Source organism: Python bivittatus, unplaced genomic scaffold (assembly GCF_059951505.1).
Source record: "Python bivittatus isolate LINGU-HERP-01145 unplaced genomic scaffold, Pbiv_v1 ctg000340_np1212, whole genome shotgun sequence".
Lineage (NCBI taxonomy): Eukaryota > Metazoa > Chordata > Lepidosauria > Squamata > Pythonidae > Python > Python bivittatus.
Genome location: NW_028277056.1, coordinates 29791838 through 29814853, shown reverse-complemented (window position 1 = coordinate 29814853; position 23016 = coordinate 29791838). Strand labels below are relative to the sequence as shown.

The 23016-nt window shown below is 38.2% G+C and overlaps 1 protein-coding gene across 1 annotated transcript; it reads right to left on the bottom strand.

The window, feature by feature from the left end:
* Positions 1 to 1352: 1352 nt before the first annotated feature.
* CCDC80 (coiled-coil domain containing 80) lies at positions 1353 to 22324 on the bottom strand. Its single transcript, XM_007425953.3, has 8 exons — positions 21887 to 22324; positions 19490 to 21361; positions 11500 to 11656; positions 7845 to 7981; positions 7082 to 7230; positions 5740 to 5843; positions 3426 to 3506; positions 1353 to 1940 (listed from the first exon to the last, which is right to left on the bottom strand). The coding sequence occupies exons 2-8, from the start codon at positions 21353 to 21355 to the stop codon at positions 1588 to 1590; spliced, it is 2847 nt and encodes a 948-aa protein (XP_007426015.2). The 5' UTR covers positions 21356 to 21361; positions 21887 to 22324; the 3' UTR covers positions 1353 to 1587.
* Between the last annotated feature and the right edge of the window lie 692 nt (positions 22325 to 23016).

Below are 23016 nucleotides of genomic sequence, written 5' to 3'. Positions count from 1 at the left end.
TAGTCTGTTGAGATTGGTGGTGGTGATGGTGTGTGTGTATGTGTGAAGCTGTTTTGAGGCTTCCTTCCTTTGGAATTGGAGGATGGAAAAACTAATTGAATTCAAGTACAGGACACCACAGGATTGAGGAGATTTTGAATTCCAAGTTAAACAGCAGAAATTACTTTCTTTTCATCATTTCTGCACAGGAAATGGAAAAGGGGGACACTGTACTATTGTTCTACTCTGGAACTGCTGGCCCTTAGGCCTCATGTAAGGTGCAGCAATTGCTATGGCATATTAGGAAAAAGTTTTTCTGACATGCTAAGATTTCTTTTTTAACTGAGAAGAATATGTTGGTCCCTGTATAGAGGAAGGTTATACTAGTTTCCACCTGCAGTTTGAATTGATACATACCAAGTATTATAGATTTGCTTTTTCAGTGAGGAAAGCAGGCAGTTGCCTGGCTGTGCAAAACTAATAACCCAAAGATACACTGACTAAAGTAAAATTAGCTATACTAAAGGGTTTGATGAATGAAACTTTGGAGATCCATGTGACAGTAAGAGAATATAAATTTCTCAAAATTTAGCAGTACAGCACACTTCTGATGGAATCAACCCTATTTTCCTTGTGAACTGAGGAGTTGAGAGTATGATCTTTATTCTTACCCATGTAGTATATTTGTTAATGTTGGACTCCCTGATACATAGCAGAAACTATCCTATATGGATAATCTTTCCTGAAGTGAATGTATTCCTGCATATTTAGGTAGGGCAGGAGACAAAAAGAGGCACCTGCTATAGACAAATTTTGGACAATAATACTTACTATTGAAAATAGTTATTATTCATGCATTCTTCTTCATAGCAGATGTTAGGAAAGATAAAGAGAGAGAGACTATTGTGTTCATGTTCTGCCCTGTGGCTTTGCTTAAGTATAAAAAGCTGAAATAATTTGATCTTTGTTCTCTTGTATTTTCATTCAGAATCTTCCACTGTATTTAAATTGTTAGCTGTGTAAACTTTTCAGATTGGTAATTCACAGAATCATATAGAGGTGGCATATTATGAACAAAGTTATTTTAGTCATAGCATTTTTAAAACTCCTTTAGGAATCATTTTCTGTAACAAAAACTGCCACAATCCTTCTGTAAAGCTACAGTTTGAAGATCATATTCTGTAACATGATTCACTACTCTTCCTCTTTAATAAAGATTCACAACTTTCAAATATATATTTCCTGGGGGGGGGTGCAGTTAGAAAAGAATTGGTGTCCATTGTATATGTTATATCCTGCCTACCATACAATGGTCACCATTAAGGAAGGAGTTTCCATTCTATATTTATATAGCACAAGGAAATACCCTCAAGTTAGAAGGGCTCTAAAATATACAGGAGTCTTTATTTCATAAGGCATCAGTGATATTAATTTCACCTATTTCAGTTCATGGAAATGTGTGTTACAGAGAAGGCCAAAATCTTATACACTCCCTTGACCGAACACTAAGGCAATAGAAAACGTTCAGGTAATCATAAAACAATTTCCACATGTGGCCTTTTGTGGCTTGAATGACTACTAAGATGCAAGCAGTCAAAGGCTAAGTTGCTACTTTCGGTAAGGGTATCCATGGTGGTAACTTTCATGGTGACGATAATCATCTTGGTAACCTTCCTGATAACCTTGGTGATAACCATGATAGCCATATTCTGCATATTCATCTTCTGGGCATCGCATGCCAAGTGACTGCTGAATGGCCATTTCCTGTCGTCGAAGCTGCATAGAGTCAATCAAATCATACACAATCACCATGGACCACATTGGGGAAGGATACCAAGATTTGACATTCCCATCTTTGCCAACCAAAAGCATGGAAAAATATTCAGGGCTGATCTGGAAATAATTGCGAATATCTTTCACCAAATGAATGGGGACATCTTCTCGATCCACACTGGAGCTCCCTAGAGAAGTAAGAATTGGAGAAATGTCAAATCTGCAGATAGGATGGTCTTGAAAGCATAACATATTCAATCAATTGTATACAGTATATTTGTAGTTGTAGCAGAAATACCTTTTGATGCTAGAAGGTAACTTAAGATGACCATATCAAAGGGGAAACCTCTCCTTTTAAAGTGTTTTGAAATAAAGCTGAATTAAGAAGACAATTTTCTAACAGCAATGGGAGAAACTTCCCTTTAGTATGTCTAATTTCCTACAAAATTTCTAATGAGATAAGAATTCCAAATTCAGTGTAGAATAATCACCCTTGCAATAAGTTGACCTGCAGCCTAAATTGCCATAGGTTTTTAAAATGTGAAATTTCTCCCTAATGCCACATATTTTTTCTTGCTAATATCCTTTGTCATTTGATAGGTTTGAGATCCTATTCCTGGGTATGGGACACAGAAATATGAACTCTCTAAAGAACAAAATTAGCAATCTAGATTCAAATGGTTTCAATAGAGTTTTCCCAGCAATCTTGTGGGCAGTTTTGTTAAGTGCCCAATGAAGCACTGACAACAGGAGGTGACCTGGGCAGTTGACATGATTGCTCTTGAGTGGCATCTCTCTGTTAAGTGAACTTAAATTGTTCCCTATTTACCAAGGAGGTAAAACAACAGAAAAGATACCTAGAGCAGTGATGGAGGTAGATGAAAAGTTATTCTGACTGCTATGACCACTCTGCACAGCACCTCACTGATAAAGTTGCTCAGATTCATTTAACTTGTTTTTAATGGATAGAGCATGATGTCATGACTGAGGCAGGATCTTGCTCATTAACTGGGCTCCTGGCCTGTGGACTCAAAGAATACTGTGCTGTCTGGGTTGTCCACAGACACTTGTGGGCTGGAGCCATATCCCTTTGGGCAACTGAAGCATAACAGATGGATCCGCAAGGTTATCTAAAGTTCTCACAAAGAGGTGGTGATGCTGACAGTCTTTAAAGAGCATGTGGGGTAGGACTATGAAAAGTTTCAGAGCTGACAATAATGGCTATAGTAACAAAACATGGTATAAGTTGATCTAACACACATGGAGAAAATTAAGGAAATCTGCTTTCCAAAATGTGCTTTAGTGGAGTACTGTCTGCTGTATTGACTTGCCAAAAAAAAAAAAAATCCAACAAGATCTAATGAAAAGAATACAAAATGATAATAATACATACACCTACAAAAAATAATGGAACAATAAAATGGCAATCCAAACAGCCATTTATCATCCAGTTGGGGCTCCAGCACATCACAACCCAAAAGCCTGGGGAAGGATGACTCTACTATGGACTTATATGAGGTTACTAATAACATTCTACTGCCTGGTCTAAAGAATAATTCACTACTTCTAAATATAAACAAAATAAACAATGGTTCAGCATGAAGAATAATGCACATCATGTTTGGGTTTGATATTTTAGGACAAATAGTCAAAATCCAAAAAGGTTTTCTTACCATTGATTGGATATAGTTCTAGGACTCCACCAATCTCCTCTCCCAGGCCTAACAACCTGAGGACAATTATGTGCCGCAAACCTATAGAAGAAAGGTATCAAATACCGAATGACACCTCAATGGCAATAATTGTGATAATGCAAAATATACAACAATTATAGAATTAAATCCAACATTTTGAAAAATACTTTTACTTCAGTTATGTAATCATGCTTGTTATACTTTTTGTCATGTTTATAGCCCACTGAACATATCTAGAACTATTTCAGGCAGTTCCCCAATCCTGGAGTCACACAGAGCTAGATACCAATAAGTACAATTCATGTTGGTGATATGTGATTTCTTTAGAAATTCTGTATCTGACTTGCTCAGATCGCTACCGAACAATACAAAAGGAAGACAGTCCATTCTTCTACTTTTAGTAGTTTACAGGGAGACCATTAGTTGGCTAAAGCTTGGTTAAGGGGAGGAAAATTTGTATTCATGATCAGTCATTTTATTGTTTCTCTTCATAATTCAGACACTGAGGTTAACCTTTGAAATATTTTGTAAGAGTCCAATATGAAGCATTTAGAATGTAATCCTGTAGATGTCTACTCAAAAACCAATTTCTCTATGTTCCAGCACAGGATTGCAGTTTAAGAAACTATCATTTGTTTCTAACTGTTCACTAAAACCTGAGAAAAAGGGGGATCATAATTTATCAATTTGCTGTTTGTTTTTGATAACATAAAAAGTCCTTGAAATTAAAAAGGACTTGAAGTATATGCCCAATCCTTAGGACCATTTCATGTACTGCAGATATCTTAAGAGCCTGCCCAAACTAGTTCAGCCTCATGGTGTTTCATACAGAAGTTATTTTGATAATGCTTGCATACAGGTTGTCATGGGTAAATTGATTCTTTAATGGCTATATTCATATATGTCCCTACTACATTAAAAGATATACTTTAGCAATCATTTTCACATTTATGGGGTTATAGGTTGTTAGTAGCCAAGAGTAATACTTGGTAAGGCTCTTAATAAGGCAGGGTGATTACCTCCTACCCTCTTCATGTAATGCATGCTGACCTGGTTCACATGTGTACATATATTTGCCAGGGGTCAGGCCTGACTGGATATCACATAGCTAAGTGGCTCGCACACTGCATTAATACAGGGATGAACTGCTTTCTCAGGCTTATGTCCACAACTCGCTCCCCAACCAGCTGAGAGCTGATGACATCATAGGTCAATATTTAGGGGGGCATTTTTTATGGGGTTTAAGAGTGGGAAAGTTAGCTGGAAGCCTCTGGGAAGTAAGCCACCCCTATTTCTATCCTTAAAAATACTCCAATCCCCTCCAAAAAAGTCTACATTAACCACAGAATATTTATTTATTTATTTATTTATTTATTTATTTATTTATTTATTTTCAAATTTGTATGCCGCCCATCTCCCCCAATGGGAGAGATATAAGATATCTTATATAATATAATATAATATAATATAATATAATATAATATAATATAATATAATATAATATAATATAATATATAATACAATATAAGATAGACAGACAGACACAGAGACAGATACGTAGAAATGAATGAATGAATGAATGAATGAATGAATGTATGTATGTTGGCTTAAAATTGGCCTCAAAATTCAATAACAAATAGCCACATTTCCCCAGTGCAATTTTGGGATAGTCAAAATGGATTTAAGGTAAAAATGGAAATTATTTACCTCTGAGAATCTCCTAGGCCCATTTATATCTTTATTTCAAAAACAAAAATCACACTGATGAAAGTTGACCATTTTGTTGTCAAATTTTGAGGTGGCGCAGTTTTGGGATGCTTAGATATGGCTCATAGCCTGTGAGTTACCCATTCTTGCATTAGCAAACTGCTTTAGTTTGTTAAACTGTGGTTTACAGAACAAATAAAAACTGTCTGGGTTACCATACCCCTCTCATAATCCATAGTTTATAAACAAATTGACTGTTGTGCTAAACCAGTAGCAAAGTATTATTGCTAAATATGCCGTATGAATCCAGCCATTGTCATCCTCCACAAGTAACCCTCTCACATTTTCCCATCTTCTTTCTTTTCATTAAATAACCTATTAAGATTTCCACAAGAAGGAAAATATGGAATTGGCTACTTTGCCTTTTGATTGATAGCACTATAATCCCTCCATTTGGAAGAATCTCAAAATGGCCCAGAAGTTTAAGAAACTTTAATGTAGTTTTAATGTAGTTTATGCTTGTTTTTACAAGCATAGCTAAAGCCACAAAAAGAAAAGAGAAAGAAAGCGGGGGATTATTACTTACCAAAATTGCAGGCTTGCCCTGTCAGGGCTGCAAGCTGCTGTGAATAAGCCCAATCTTCCTCATTGGGAGTGGATATTACCAGTAGTCTCCTTCTCCACCGGAATCTGGAATGAAAAAGAGGATATTCTAAAAGAAATCTCCACATTACTGGGTAGAATCCATCAGTTAGTCAATACAGCTTTCTGAGTAGCTTCTGCCTATGCTATGAAAGACATTGTAGAACAGTGTTGCTCAACTTTGTCAACTTTAAGATGTATGGACTTCAGCTCCCAGAATTCCCCAGCCAGCATGTTAAAGTTGCCATTGCTGTAGAGCAACCAGTGGCTCTCCAGATATTGCTGAATTGAATATTGAATATACAATTCAATGCTGTAGCCCTAGCCAGAATGGTCACTGCTGAGGGATGCTGGGAGTTATTCAGCAACAGCTGGAGAACTACAAGTTATCAACCCCTGTGTTTAGTATGGGATGAAGCAGAGTCCATTTAAGGGAAGGTGAAATAACCCACACTTTTGGTTCAGCTGGCCATGATACGTTGTTGAGAAACTCCCCTATTTGTTGCAGCTCTCTTTTATTAGTTTATATCCCAGCTCTTCATTTCCTTGGAAAAGATGAAAGGTTACATGAAAATTGGCAGGGACCTGAGGATTATGGGGAAAAAGGTGGTTTGGAAAGAACCAGCAGCTGTCCAGAAAAGAGTTTCCCCACAGAAATGTGAGCAAAGTGTTATTTATCAATAGTTCAAAACACTTTCTTCATCTAATTGTACTGCTGGAAAAAAAAATTGAGATCCAGGTCTCAAAGTCCTGGTCTGATAGCAATGCTCACTGGCTGGCATCAAAAAGGCAATTAAAGCCCTGCCCTTTTTTACATGCATACAATGTATGCAAGGCGTATTAAAAAGGGAGCAAGGCTTTGATCATCTGGTTGCACCCAACATTTTGAAGTCAGTGACCATTGCTGCAAATGCCCCTGGGGACACCCCAAAATCTGCACCTTAGGTCCATCCTCCTGAAGCACTATTCTGCAGTGCTCTCCTCTTGATGGACTCTCAGGATTCTTCTAAAAAGCAAAATACATTCTACAAGCTTGAATTTTGTCCAGTTGTTCTATAGCCTACGTTGACACATTTGGGATGAAGACTTTTGTAGCCAAAAATCTGACTCACTGGGGCTGGGAGGAAGTAAACTCAGGCAATGTTCTCATTAGGCATTTACTACTGAAGACTTAGCCTTTTTTTTTCTAACCAAACTCATCAGCTGGTGGCAATTGCAACCTAACATTTTTCTCATATTATGTTATTAAAAGAAAATAAGATATGTGACGTAGCTTTAGGAAATACCTGGACAAAAAGTTTTCCAGAGATTGTTTCTTGTTTTCTTTGCAAACAATGCCTTCCCGTTTCTGCTTTTCCATATCTTTGATACGTGACTGGAAAGTATCAATCAGATCAAACACAGACTTCATGGCGATGGGCACTTCATAATATTGCTATAAAAGGAAGAATTAAGAAGAGTTTTAACTGCAAACAAATCTCTTGGCAGCTCCCAATTCACATAATGACTTCTGGATACAGGCAGATTAATATTGTCATGATCTGAAAGCTTATGTAGCAATAATTTTAGCTGTTCATAAACTGGTCATATCTAGACAGTCCATGGGCAGGAGATCAGCTGGGAGCTTTCTGTATGCCATCTTGAATTCCAGCAGGAAAGAAATATAAAAAAGCCATATTTGTTTTGCTAAAGATGACATTGTGAGAACTTTAACAATGCCCTATAAGATCTTTCTGTGGCATAAGATTTGAATGTCCTGTAAGTGTGTCAGCCTGGTACAGTATTTTCAAGTGAAAACCCTTGTCAGGGGTTTGGAGAAATAGAGCCATTTTTTCATTATTTCTGCAACTCCATTTTCCTCTTCAAGAACCAACCACTTTTATGCTCATACCCTGAACCATATCACTCATGCATCCAACTCTCCTTTCTGCCCTTCTCATCTCTATTCTTAGTTGGTCATGCTAACTAAGTATCATAGTAACTGTAATCCAATACATCCACAGGACACCTGGTGTATTTCATTAATTTTGCTAACATAGTTCCCCCTACCTTGGCCTTCATATCAGAATCTGTCAACACCATAAAGAAGTCATTATAGGTCATTCCATATTCTCTTCTCAGCTCATTGATGAGATTCTGGTCCACAAGATCTTCATTCTCTATCACCTTCATGGGATTCTCATTGTCTTAAAAGAAAATGAAATGGGGATGAGTGCTGAGTAGATGTCTCTGTTCTTCTATTCAAAGACACCTATCAGATATCATCAACACCTTGATTTTCACTAACGTAAGCAATAATGCCAAAAGTTTGCTACCTTCTTGTCTAGCATGTAAAGATTATTCTTTAGATACTACTAATGGGCAAACCAAAAGCCCAAACAATAGTCCAAATCATAATGGTATCAAACCAAAGACAGATAGTCTGATATAGACAAAGCAATCTTATGGAACATGGGGTAAAGAATCTGTGGGCTTATCTGGGGAAGGAAAAAACTGAATACAGTGGAATTCAGACTGTTTCTGATATGTACCTTTCTTTTCTTTTTTAACTTTTATTAGAACTGTCTCAGTGGTGAAAACTGGGCAGATCTTCGTCTCTACTGCTAAAGGAGAAGGTCTACATGTTGTTTAGCCATTGTTATGCCCTCCCAAGAAAATATGTTTGGCTCTCTGGTGATATAAAATTAAAATTAACTAAGGTGTATCATCCAATGGTATAGTGTTTTTCATTCTCTTTCTCTAAAAATCTGTATTTTTATATTTCCTTACAATGTGAATATCAGTGAATCATTTTACAGCATTTCTGTAAAATTTAGCAGCACAACTTAAAAACAAGAATGAGTAGTTCAAAAATCGAGCCAGAAATGGCGTTTGAGAAGACTGGAGAAATTACCACAGCCATAGGGGAGTATGTTAAATTCCAAGATCTGTTTAAACCACTTGGTATTTCCCTATTCATGCATTTAAAAATATTAAATCAATGATTAATGATTAATGATTAATGTTATGTGTTTTTGTTCATTCATATATAGCAATGATGTTCTTTCTCTTGAAAGGGATTTCAAGGAACTTTATTTATTCTAGTAAAAAGTTCTCATTCAATTACATTCATTCCTAACCTTCCTAAATGAAAAATAATTCAAGTATATTATTCTCTTGTCCATAACTCTCAAAGCAAATGCACAGAAATGTTATAAATTCAATGTATTTCCAGGCCTTAATCCTGGTGATGTATTCTGTGTTATTTAATGGTTAAAATAAACCATTTTTCAAAGGCATTCATATATAACTTTATTCTGGTCGCTTACCTCAACATATTAAAGTTTGTTTACATGCCACAATTGGCCAAGTTCACACACTACACTCAGCCATGGTTCATACAATATGCTAAGCCACATCTAATCAATGGACTCAAGCTTTCCCTTCACATACCTTATTCTCTCATCTTGCTAAACCACATATGGTTTTAATCATTGTTTATTCAGTTAGCCAGAAAAAAACTGGCTCCACTCTGTTGCCTTTTGGAATAATACCTTGATAGTTACTGCTGCCATTACCTATCTTCTATGGGATAGCTCATCTGGTATATTCCCCCAACCCCAGGATAAGACAATTAGAGCTCCTACAATCTGTCTGCAATATTGGCAATGGAAAAAGTACAAAGGAAAATTTCTAAAATGTATCCTCCTGACCAATAGCTTAGAGGCATGTAACTAGAGGTTTTAGCCTTTCCTTGGGAGATGGACCAATCTCACAAAAGTTAAGCAAAAGCAAACTATAAAAAGAAGGAATTAGAAAATGGATCAAATATAAAATCCTCTTTTAACTTTGTGAGAAATGTACACAAATACAGTCAATGTTCCAGGCAGACTTCAAGATCATGCTGATTTGCTACAAATAGTTTAATTTCCTTTGAGAAACAGGAGATGTTTTAATTTAATAATACAGATTATAAAGAGTTCTCTATAAAGTTAATGACTTCATGCCTAGTCTGAAGTATGGCTCAATGACATTCAATAAGCAGAGAAACTTAGTATCATACGTTAAAAAAGAAATAAAAGAATCCAAGCTTACCTTCCAGCCAGACAGCTACCAAGTTTAACAAAAATAGAAGACCCATGAAACAGCTGTTCTTTCTATTACTTTTTCCTGGAAAGTTCACTTTAATCAGAAGCTGAAGGAAACCACTTCTAGTTCATTCCTTTTTCCTGCCCAAACCCACACCTTTTTCTTCGGTTCCACTTGGAGTTCTGCCTTCGTTTTTAAAGCTCTCTGTAGCCCAAAGAGAGTTTAGGATACCCCTCTGTGTCCTATGTGATGGAGAGAACATCACTCCCCTGTGAAAGTGTTGACTCTATATTGAGCAAGCAGCCTGTGAACATCTGAGCTTGTCTGGGTTGCCAGCTGACCTTTACAGCACAAGCCCATCAACCTGGTATCTCCACTTCTTTGTTTTCCTTTTTTAGCTGATCAGACTAAAAAATAACAGGATCAGTGAAGCACAAAAGCAAGCCAGGAGATAACTGGGGGAGACAGAAGCAGAAGGGGAATCAGAAAAAAATCTGTTCCCTTCTTCTGGTGGAATGTCAGTGTAAGCTCTTCAATTCACAAAGCAGCTTCTTTGGATCCAACCTGATATTTTTAAATCTATCAGCTATTATTCTGCCAGAATAATGATTTTGCAACATTAAAAAGAAAGCAATAACATTTAATACTTCTATTGTGTCTATACAGTCCGAGCTTTCTAAAATGCAAATGTTTGTAGCCTTAATCTATGTAACCTCACAGATCATAATACTTCAGTTGACAAGAGAAAACTTGTGCAGAAGAATACATTTCACCACCTTTAGTAAAAATGAAAATAAGAAAAAGTAGAATAAATCCTTCTTAGAATCACAGGGTTTGTTTAGAGACAGACTTTCTCATGCCTCCCCAACTAATTGTCAGAAACTGCTTTACTTAAATTCACAAAATAAGGATATGCTAACCTTGCCAGTATAAGCATACACTCCCCCTTCACCTATTACTGTGTATGAAAAGTCTTACAAGCCCATGGAGTTTCAGGACCTGGGGAAATCTCCCCTAGTAGAAAGGTTTCTTTTCCCTAGATATCCATGCTCATGAGTGGATAATGAAGGTACTGCCAGTAAAAGCTATATAGTTTTGAGGTCAGGGCAAATGGGATAATTGCCCCCTAATCCTTTCAGTGTTGTCTGACCCTTCACACAAGTAATAAATGAAGTAGACTTCAATTACATAAAAGAACTAGATATAAAGTATGTGGCTAACATGAACCAAAGGATTTTTGGATCTATTTTGTGATCTAATCATACTACTGAACTTCCTGTTGTTTTACTGATTTGTAAATTACTAGAAAGACACCGAATGAATCTGAACATGATGCTTAGGAAAAAGCTATCCAAAGGAAATACTAGAGCCATCTCTGTACATACAAAAGGGAATGCAAATACCTAAGGAGGAATCATGTTATCTCAGAAAAGGTTCTCATATTCTTCCCAACCGAAGCTGGATTTATTTGTTTGATTGTTCAATTTATATAGCTGCCCATCTCACATTTGTGACTCTGGGCAGCTTCCATTCCACTCCTTCCCCCGCAAAAAATCATTTTAAATACACACATATATTTATATATTTCATGGTTGCTAATTTCCTTGAGCATTCTATATAATAAAATTAAACCAACCTAGCTGAAAGTGATCAATCTTCATATGACTGTTGTTCATTGTTCCAAAGATGGTGATAACTGAAATTTTTCTAGTCGCCATTTTGCAAAAGCTCTCCAGATATTCATCCCTCTGTTGCACATACATGTTGTTGTCAGCTTTGGGTGTTGTGATCAGCTAATAAAATTACAGAGCATTAGTTTCAGAAAACCAAACAACACAAGGCCCAATAGCTCATATCCCACCCACCAAGGCTTTCCCTTTCCGTGTGTTACCATGGTGATGAGAAATAATGTTTTATTAGTTGGAATTTTACATATAACTTGTGACAAGTCAACTGGCATGATATATACAGGATTTTAGACTGTAATGCTCTGCCAGAGTTGGTTTTAGGTTAGAAAACACACCTAGGCACAATGAGTCTAAGGCCAGAAACTGAAAAATGAATGAGAAGTCCATTAATTTATCATTTCTAAAACAATAACATGGCCAAAAAGAAGTCAATATCCAGAACACAGGCAAAATCACTGAGCATGGAATTGGGAATGGGTTGGCAGGAACAAAAGATAAGAATAAAAAGAAAATGTAGCATTGAGGCAGTTACAGTTTTGGATATTTTTGTCTAGAACTTTTAACTGGCTAATCTGGAAAGCATATATGGCTTCCAATTAAAGAAGACGATAGGCCAATTTCTAACAATAAGAACTCCTTTGTAGCTCCTTAAACTCCAACATACCTGAGATAGAAGCATCTATCCATATACCTTAAAGTATCAAATTCTATTCTGGAAACTGCTAGTGCTTAATTCAGTACATACAGGTTTTAGAAAGAAGTCAGAGAGTTCAAAGCCATAAATCTATCCAACTCTCAATTTTTTTCTCATAACAAACTGTGAATTAGATTAGGCTAAGGAATGATGCTTTGCAGATGAATGCATATTTGAATCCAAGGCTTCCTGGGCAAACATTCTAATGAATAACATGATAAAGTGTTTTGATAGCCTGTTAGCTACCTGTGTAATAGTCCTACTTTATTTATTTATTTATTTACTTATTTATATAGCTGCCCATCTCACACAAAGTTAATTGTTGTTGTTGTTGTACTTTATTACCATACAGCTAGAAAATACTAATTTTTATTAATCAAGCAAAATGCCCTTTTATTTCAGGATGTTTGTATGGATGATAGTGGATGATAGTCCTTCAAAATGGAGTTTGATTTGATGCATTTGAATTTATTCCATATTGCAAACCTACTGTACATGGTAAAAAAATGACAATTTGAAAATATACAGAAAAGGAACTCTTTTGAATTTGTAGAATTTGGATCTTAATAGTTAACTAAGCACATTTGAACTTCTAGAAATTATTCCTGAGATTTATTCAGCAAGAGTCCAGTTGTAAAAACAAAATTGTTTGAAGGCTAGCATTGTTTGCTTGCCTGATTATTCCCATGATGAAGCAAGAAAATATGACTTGATAAAAGCCTAGAACTTTCTACCACTGAAATACAAAACTATATCTGTAGTTGAATTTTACATTGATTGAATGTGTGACCCACCCTTCTTTAAGAAGTATACAATAAATAGTATTTATTCCTTTTTATACCATAATCCTATTAGGGTGGGAATGACTGGATTTACACAACATGCTAAGTACAAGGTATAATGTGACTGGTTAGGTTTTCACTAGGTCTACAAGAACTGAATTACAAAAATCCGGACAACAGCTAGATGCCAGTAATGCAATAAAGAATATGTTCACTTTTTGCTGCCATCCTGGATTTTTCAGTCCACATCTAGCGGACCTAGTTTTGGATTAACATATTGTATGAACTCACTCATTGGGGATTATAAACCATGGGTTTTGTTGTACAACTCCAGAAAAATACGGATTATTTGATAAACCATAGTTAAATTAGAATTGCTACATTTGGAATCTGGGCAGCCCAGAGATGGCAACCCTATATTAAATAAATCATGGTTTAATGTACTGTTGGAACCCAGTCAAAGAATAATTAATCCTTTCCCTTGCATTGAGTTGTTTTCCTAATCCCAGTTCAGTTTCATTGAGTTGCTGTTTCACTTTGTAAAGTATATAAATAAAGATCAAAAAGGAATGGTGGTGGTTAGGATCTGATCATGGAGCTCTTTTCTAAAATCACAGTTTTAAAATAAAATATAATTATTTGTGAAACAAAGCATACTTTGATTTAAAGATGTCTATGGGTTAAATTTAGAATTTAGTAAAAATGTAGCCTGGCTATGTTTTTTTCTTTGTTTTGTTTTGTTTTTAATTTATGAATAAAAAGAGCACACTCAAGGTTTCAGACTCTACTTCCATACCACAGAGTAGCAAACAAATGCAACATAGCCAAGCCACAATAGACAAGCCTGAAGCAAAACCACAGACGGAAACAGGAGATAGGAAAGCAAAGCCAGAATTTGCAACTGGCCCCACATCTGTTATCTGCAGACATTATTAGTAAGTCTCCAGTCCAGAAGCTGGTAGTCTGTAAGCTGGACTGGAAAGTTGAAAGACATCCTGGAAGAAGGAAGTGGCAAACTATTTCTGTATCATGGATATGCCCGTGCATCAATGTGTCCATGTAACTGCTTGAAAGTTAAGCTTATTCTGAAGATGATGTAACTTTTTATGAAACTATAAAATGCATTTTGTTGATGTTTACAAATCAGGTTAAGGTCTAGGAGCTTGCTAATACATTGTTTCCTGGTCATTTGGTAACTTTTTTCTATATTGTTCAATCTGAACTTGAACCTTCCTCATAGATCTAAATGTTAGAACTTCACATTTAAATTCAAGATTGAACTTTTGAGACCAGGGTAGCATTACAAAAAAATGAAATTGTAAACTGGTTTGTAAAAAAAGTTGGCTTAAAAAGAGATTTAAAAGAAAAAATAGGGCAGATATTGTATATTCCAAAAATAAGTGTTGCATCTTTGAAAACCTATTGAAAAGCAGAAATTCAATAGGAATAGCATCATTGTATCTGCATAGTAGAAAATATTTACTTATTCAAGATATTCAAGATCTGTTGCTGGAGCAGCAGTTAGACATGCTATCTTGGCACAGGTGACAATGCTAACTTAGGAAGACCCAACATTTGGCTGATTAAAAAAATCAGGTTCATTGTTTCAGTGAACTAAGTGGAATGTAGAAGGGGCCCTGACCTTTTGGGATTGGTGAGCACATCACATTAGGAATGTTGAAAGAACACTGTGGGTTCTTTAACAAGTAGCTGCCATTTTGCTGTGAGCTAATAGAAGATTGTCATGAGGGGTTTGTCCATTCACAAAATGGCTTCTTTGGCAGACATGGCCAATCACACAAAATCCATTCTGATAAGGCAAAGTATGAGGCTAACAGAAAAATCATTTTTCAAAAACATATAAATACAAGATAAAGGATTTGGGTTCTAAAATCTAGAACCATTTTTAAATCTATAGAGTCCTACCAGACAATGATTTTAATGTGTGTACTACAAAATACCCCTACCTTTCACAAAATGCCATAGTTAACCTATAACGTTGGGCTCTGAAGGCCAAAATATTTCCTCACTATCCTTGATCAACCAGTATTTTCTCCAGCTCCATTCCCCTGTGAATGACACTTGCATTTCTACATCCTACTGTTGCTCTTTCCCAAAGCACAGATTGGGCCATCATGTCTTTCTTTTGGAAGTTATTTACTTTGCTTTAGTCAGACTCAGCTCTAGTTTTGGAGCTGCTTCTTTTATAACTGCTAACAACCTCTCAGTAATCCTGAGATCCTCATTCCTGTTCTCCTCATGGAAGAGCAAATTTGGACTGGTTGGTCATGCCTTGGACCCACTCTGCAAAGGGCACCTCCCCACTTTTCTGCCAACATGGGTCTCTTCACAAGCCATCCATAGGAATCAGAGTTTTCTTCACCCAAATTAGTTAGCTCCACCTTGGAGAAATGCATCTGGATATCGTGGATGGTAAGGACAGCATCTTGAAGATGAATTTGAAATGGAACATATTGCAGGGTGGCAGAGCTCATACCATGTGTTTGCATGACACACTGAAACACAGATTAGTTAATCTCTTATGATGTTAGGTGAACCCAACCCATGAGATTAAATTTATGAGTCAGTGTGTCTTGCAAAGCCATAAAAACATGGTTTCTTGGTTAACCAGGTTCACCATGAATAAGAAAGTCATGAAAACACAGCCCCAATTTTTTATTATAACACCCATTTCATAGAGGGCAAACTCTAAATTTAGAGATAAATATTTTAACAAGAAACAGGATATAAATCAGAGAAGGAGCTGAATCTCAAAATCATATTCTTGTTCCATAAAACACAATTGCTATTTCATAGAAATCAAAACTTTGATACTCAGAGAAACATACAAATGTATAGACACACATAGCAAATTCAGATGAGCTGCACTAGGTGAAAACATATAGCTTCCAAACAACCCATTAAATAGCTAACAGATACACACAAGCAGGCAAAACACACATACACATACATACTTTAATAAAATCACTCCCCTTCGATTCCCAACATGTTCACTAATATCTCCCAACCTTTGTTTTCCTTTGGGAGGCAAGGAAACTAGTCTGGCTTCAGAATGAGGGAGTTGCCTGTAACTCCCACCATTTTTATTTTCTAAGAATGCCTCCGGGGCTCATATAGGATAATATTGTGCCCACATTCCAATTTTATTTATTTATTTTTAATTGACAACAAAGAGATACAAGTACTCTAGCAGGTTTAGCACACAAACCACAAAAAATATGGCCACAAATGAAATGCATAAAAAAAAATATTGCATGGATTCCTAATCACTATATAACATGGCAAAATAAAATTTGTTTCTCACTTATCATGTATAATCATGTGTTGTTTTGCATTTAAAACACTGAGTAGGAAAAAAATAATAACCAGTGAAGTGAGTCTGAATTGTCACAATATGCCTTGAAGTTAAATGTTATTAGTTCAAGGAAAACTTCTGAAAGAGCTACTGTGTTTCTTTTAAAACAATGATTTTGGAGATGGGAGGCTAATCTCATACAATTATTATATTTTGAGAGATGCAAAAACAGGTCATAAAGCATTATGGTTTCAGACATTCACCACATTACCACATTATTTATGTTGAAAAAGAACTGTATCCATCTTACTGACAACATGCTAAAAATATGTCTGCAAATACGTACATTCATATCCTGGAACAATGCCAAAAAACAGTTAAAATCTAGAAGTTGTCATTATAATGGTGAACAAATGTCAACTAGAAAAGCTGGAAGGTGAAATATACATAAATAGAATTCAGCATGAACTGTAAAACAATAAACATACAAATTCCAGTTTTCAATTGTTGCTAATTCATTGCCTCAGATTAGTGGGTTACAAATTCTACCATATCCATTTCTTGTTTTCTGACAACCTGCGCAAATTATTGAGAAAAGATTTAATCATTTGCTCAATGAGATTTATAATTATGTTATTAGGAATATGCCATGCTAATGTCAACCTAAGGCAGGGATGGACAACTTTGACTTCCTGAATTTTGTCAATCACTCTTATCCAGTATATTAATTTTGAGGAATGATGAGAATTAACAGTCCAGCCATACTTGAAGGGCCTCTGCTGTCATAAGATACCATGGTAGGCAATATTTTGGCTCCCAGTGAACCCCATGATTCCTTTCCATAGTCACCTATGCACAGGGAGAAGTCTTCCTTCCTACTTTTCATACCTCATATCAAATGCAGCCAAGTTCACTCGTGTGCTTGAAAAAGGGTAACAAATGGTTAGTTTAACATGTCTGACATTTAAGAACATGAAATAATATATTCCTGAAGTTATAGAATGTGAATAGTTCACTGTCTTTAAGCTAGCTTTTATATTTTAAAAATCTCTATGACAGAAGGGGGATTGTTAAAAATATAAGAAATAATCATATTAATTGCACTTTATTAATTCCTGGACCCACCCACTTTTCAAACGCAGCCTCTAGCTCACCATTCTAAGCCCTGTTCTCACTTGAAGTTTACATTGGCACTAGAACTCCTTGGCACTCTCAGTGTTCCCTTTTAATCAGAGGATGCTGACATTTCATATGCTAGCATCTTGTCCTCAGTGTTTTAAATGTTCTTACAATGATCCTGTTTGTTCCTGGAAACAACTGGTGTTCATCACCCCCTTCCTGGCAAGGGAGGTCAGACAACCTCTTGGAAGTGAGTATAAGGCATGTGAAAGGTGTAGCCAGACCCTTTCCCTCAGCTCCTTGGCTACAAGATATACCAGCCACACCACTGACTAGACAGCTTGAAAATATCAGTTCCCAATTAGTGAGGATAAGGCATTTGGTTAGCAAGATACTACAAATATAGGATGGAGGCCATACCCCAGATTTACAATAGCCCTTATTTTGCTGACAAACTGAAAGTGGCGAAGTAAGCTATTAGTAGGGGAAGGCCAAAAGGCTAAGAATGCACTTGGCCTGAAAATATTGCCTTGGAGGTTGTCAGAAATAAAAAAAACGAGAAAAGAGGATGGTAGAATTTTTTTAAAAAAATGTCAGATGGACACAGAAGGGTCCCCAACCATTTTGAGTCTAGTATCGCCCATTATTGGTATGTGTTATGGCTCCTAGTAGATTATTCCAGCAGGTATGTGGCCCAGCTGTAAAATGGAGTATGGAAAGATATGGGAATGTAAGAGATCTCTAAGAAGAAAAGCAGAAGGTAGTAACAGTGTTTCTTTGAATTCTGCAAATTAAACCCTAAAATTTGGGGGATATGTACAATATTTCATGAGTGAACTTCCATTCATGCAACAGGACTTTCTGCCATTTTTCTCCCGCTGCCCATACCTCAGGTCTCCCTCTTTAGCAGTAGATATGGCACCAGAGTACAGTGAGGGGAAATTGGTAAGGAACACCTGTTCAGCTAACTAAATGACTTGACTAATTCAGTACTATATATTTCAACCCATGCGGACAGCAAAGGCCATCCTTTGTCCTTTGTCCAGGCTGATCTAGAAATTAAAAACACAGTCTTTTTCCATAGAAGTTAAAAAAACAACCGCACCTAAGAGCAGTCCTATGTTCTCTTTCCTCCTGGCACATGCTTAGCAAACTTTTCCTGCTGCCACCACATAGAAACCTGTCTCTCAGAAATTCTTCAGCAGTGTTTGGCTGCTGGACTCCCCGCCCCCCACCTTCATTTCTTTTTCTTCCCAACGTGCAAGTTTTTGCTCAGTGGTGTGTAGTTGGATACAGATCGCTGAGCGCAAATCCAGACCTTGCACCTTGTAGGAGCCCACAGTTCAGCAGAGGCCCTATCCTGCCTTTCTCATGCTCTTTACCCTAGGAGCCCTCTGCAGAAATGAATGTCCTGGACTCAAGAGCTTTGTTCTGTAGTGACCCAAAATTCTTTAAAAAGTTACATGTTAGTGAAAGAAAGGGTCCCAATGCTTGTAAAGGGAAGAAAAATAGAGAGAAGGCAGGGAGTATATGCAAATGTGAGTGAGAAGAATATAGGGGGGAAAAGTCTGAAAGGGTAGTTTGTCCAGGAATGTGCGCATGTGTAACACATGTCACTCCCAGGGCCTCTTCCATTTTGACAGCACCTTTGGTTTGCAATAACAGCATTGGCTTTCTCCAAAGGCAGTTCAAGCAGAGGAATGCAGGCCTTCAGATATTGCTGGACTACAGTTTCCAACAATCTCAGCCAACATGGCCAAGGATTAGGGATGACGGGACCTGAATACCAGAGTATCTAGAAAACTATGGGTTCCTCATGCTCGAGTAAGAGGAAAGCTAATGTTATGGTATCATCGTAATGAAAATGTTGAAGATATTGGATCATGGCTGTCGTCAAAGACTTTTAGAAGCCAAACTAATGCAATAGACTCCTGTTTAGAAAGAAAAGTCTGTACTTATAGGGGCCCATTAAGAAACTGAATTATGAACAGATGTGAGTGATGTATGTTCAGGGATAATCTACTTACCAAAAGTCGTCTTTTGCCTTCAAAGAAGTCCAGAAGGTTTGTTACAGATTTTTTGGAGGTCTGTGTGAAAGACTTAGCATGAGGTTTCAGGCTTCCTTCATTCTCTGTCTTGCTTCCTTTCTTGTTTTTCTTGTTGCGCTCTTTCTCTTGCTTGCTTTTCCTTTCAGCTCTGTCCTTCTTAGCCTGCTTCTCATTTTTCTTGTCATATCTTTCTTTCTTCTTTTCAGATTTATTTAAAGAGATGCGTTTCTTTGGCTCTTTGGCTTTCTTGGGTGGGATATTTCCCATGGAGACGCCTTCCTCTAAATGAGGAACCGCAGGCTGCTCCGAGTCATATTTATTTTCATATTCATTGCTCAGTATTTTGTCCTGGGCTTTCTTTTTGGACTGCTTGTTTTTAGTGGGCTTGTGCTGGCCAGCTGTGATACCAGGGTCCCGATTGTTATAGTCCTTCTTGTCTGTACGATTGTCTCTGTATCTGCCAGCATTTGCCCTGGTGTAATGCTCTGAGGTGGCTTTTGGGATTTCTGTGTAAGTGTCGTAATGACTAGCTTTGCTGGGTCTTTTAGTAGCTGTCGGTTGTCTTTGTGTGTGGCCTGGATGCTTTCCTCTGCGGTTTTCTCTCCATACGGAAAGGGAGAAATTCTCTGTCTCATGAGTGGTGCTTGTCTCAGGCTCCGTGGGAAGCTGTGCGAGTGGCTTTGTGGTCCACATTCTCTGTGTAGTAGGAACAGTTGTGATGGTGGTTGTGGGTCTGCTTGGTATTGTCATTATTCTGGCAACTGGCCTGAGAGTTGTGGTTGTCGGAGGGAAGGTAGTGACTCTAGTTGTAGTGGGAGTAGGAGGTGGCATTGTGGCCACTTTCTTCACAGTTTTAACTCTTGTTGGTTGCATACTGCCTTTTCTTGTTTCTTCCTTCCTTGGTAATGACTGGACACGTCCACCATTTGGAGAGGCTCTTGTGCTGCTGCCCCCATTGAACCCTTCCTTGAGGATCTGGCCCTCCCCTCCACCTGCTTTGCATTTCTGGACAAAGCCTTTTTGCCTTACCTTCTCAATCTTCCTGATGGGACTCTGGTCAATAACTTCATATATAGCTTCCAGCCTTACTGGGTAAGGATACCGTTCCTCAACTTGTAACGTCTTCTTTAACAGTACCATACCAAATTTCCCCTTCTCTAGTTTCAAAAAGCTCATGAGTTTGGGAATGAGGCTTGGATCGAGAGGCTGCTCCAGGATTTTCCCCTCAGGCGTTATCTTCCTAATTTTGCCACCTTCCTCACCTTCCTCATGGAACAGTACAATCTGCTGGACATGCCTTTCTGCTAACTCACAATAGACATCGTCCTTTAGTAAACTCATCATAAGCCGGTAATAGCCATCTGAGGCATGAGGAGCAGAGATGATCCAGACTCTATTCTTGCCTGCAAAGCTAGCCAGAATATTGGGAGAACTGGACCCTGATGAGAAACGTACAACCCGGGATTGGACTGCAGTGGACGTTCCTTCATCTTTGATCATTTCCAACTTAGGTCTTTTCATCTGCCGTATTTTCATCTCACCAGTCTTTATCTGAACCTGAGATTTATTTTTTGAGGAAGAGGCTGCTGGGTTTTTAGGCTCCATAGAATCCCTTTTAACAACGGGACGTTGCCAGTACCTCCCAGAAAGGTTTACAAGTCTCTGAGGCACTTTGCCTAACCTGGGTTGGGTCGAAGCAGATCTCCTGATACTGCTCCTGTAGGCCACAGGTACTTTCCTGACTCCAAGGCTCCCTCTCTCAGTTTGCCTCACTGGCTTGTGTGAACCACACACTAGCCATGTTGCCCACAACACAGTTAAGCTCACAACCGGTGTCCAGTTCATTGTGACCTTAAAAAAGAAAATGGGAGGATAGATGCATTATTACTGGGTTCTTAGAAAAGACTAAGGATATCCAACATTCCCAGAGTGAGTCGTCCGTCATCAAGAGAGATCTTGCCGATCCTTCTGAAATGCATTTTAAAAACTTGCTTTACACATTTCTGCTGATTTTTGTGTCACTTTTCTCTTTAGAGATGAGATTCAACTTTACTACTGGTATATATGTCAAGAGCAACCCCTTCGCTGAGAAGAAAACTATCCAGATTCAGTTATACAGTACTAGACACTGTTGAGATTCTAAAGAACATATAAATTGAAAGAAGGTGTGTACTCTTTTTTCCCTTGGAATGGGGTGGGGGACAGTCTTCAACAATAATGACAGTTATCAATTCCTGGGAGTGCATGATAGAGAAAAGTCAAGAAGGTCTGGATAATCTACACACTGACTACGGTATTAGCACAGACTGCCTGGCTGTCTCCCAGCCCTACACACATACAGTATGTGGAGAGTCTCAGAAAAGCAGGGAAACTTACTCTTGCAGCAAACTTCTTCCCACAGGCTGTCTCTCAGATCCTCTCTTTAGACCACGGGGGCTGCCATGTAGCTCTGCTGAGGGCAGAACAGATTTCCCCGAAAGGCTTGCTCGCGTTCACGGAAGCAGCTGCAGGGCAACAGACGCTCCCGCCCGGAGCCTTCCTCGCTCCATCTAGCCGCAGCTCTGCCTTCTGTCGGGAACAGCCACAGAGAGGCACATTTCGCAGACCTGGCTGCTCTCTCTCTTCTACGCTCTCACGATCGCCTCCACATCAGTTCCGCTTTCTCGCCTGCAGCGGGGCTCCTTTGTCTCCCCAGAGCTGAAGCATCAGCGCTAATACATTTTCCAGGCAGAATGGCTTAAACGCGCACCAAGCTCTTACGAAGAAAATAACGCGTTCCTCTTTACCTTGTTCTCCTTTCATAATCTTCATTCCCTAGCCTCCCTCCCCCCCTCCCCTCCCCCCCACCTTTTGGATTTCCTCCCAGAAATGTTAGGATAACTTCAACCCGGCTCCAACCCAAACTGAAACAACAGCACAAGGGGTGGACACACACACACACACACACACACGCACGCATGAACACACGCGCAGAGAGAGAAAGAGATTCCACTTAACTCAGAGAGTTGTCCTCAATCTGAGGGAGAAACGAGGAAGTTCGTTCTGGGACTGAAATGTTACACATCATCATCAGCGACTCCCCCCCCCCCCCCCCGGCGGGAAGGGGAAACTTAGGACATTCGTCAGGTCCAACAAATATAATGGATCCTTCAGCGCTCTCTTTCCAAGAGTCCCTCTCTTCTTGCATGTTCTCAAATCAGACCCCCCGTTTTTAAAGGAAACAGTAGAGATGACTTGGGGAGGACCAGACTTAGTGAAGCTTAGTGCAGCCTCTGGAAATTATTGGGATGAGTTCCTCACAACCAGATTCGGACCTGTTAATTTGATGAGTAATAGTGGACCGTTCGATTGATTTCTAACCACAGCTTGGAGTGTTGACAGGGCAAGCTACTGTATATCAACAGAGAGCAACCCCACTGCCTTCTAGCTGAGATGTTACCTAGTTGGATAATGAAATGTCTGCAAGAAAACAACCAAGCCCAGAGAACCCCAAGAACTCTAATGAT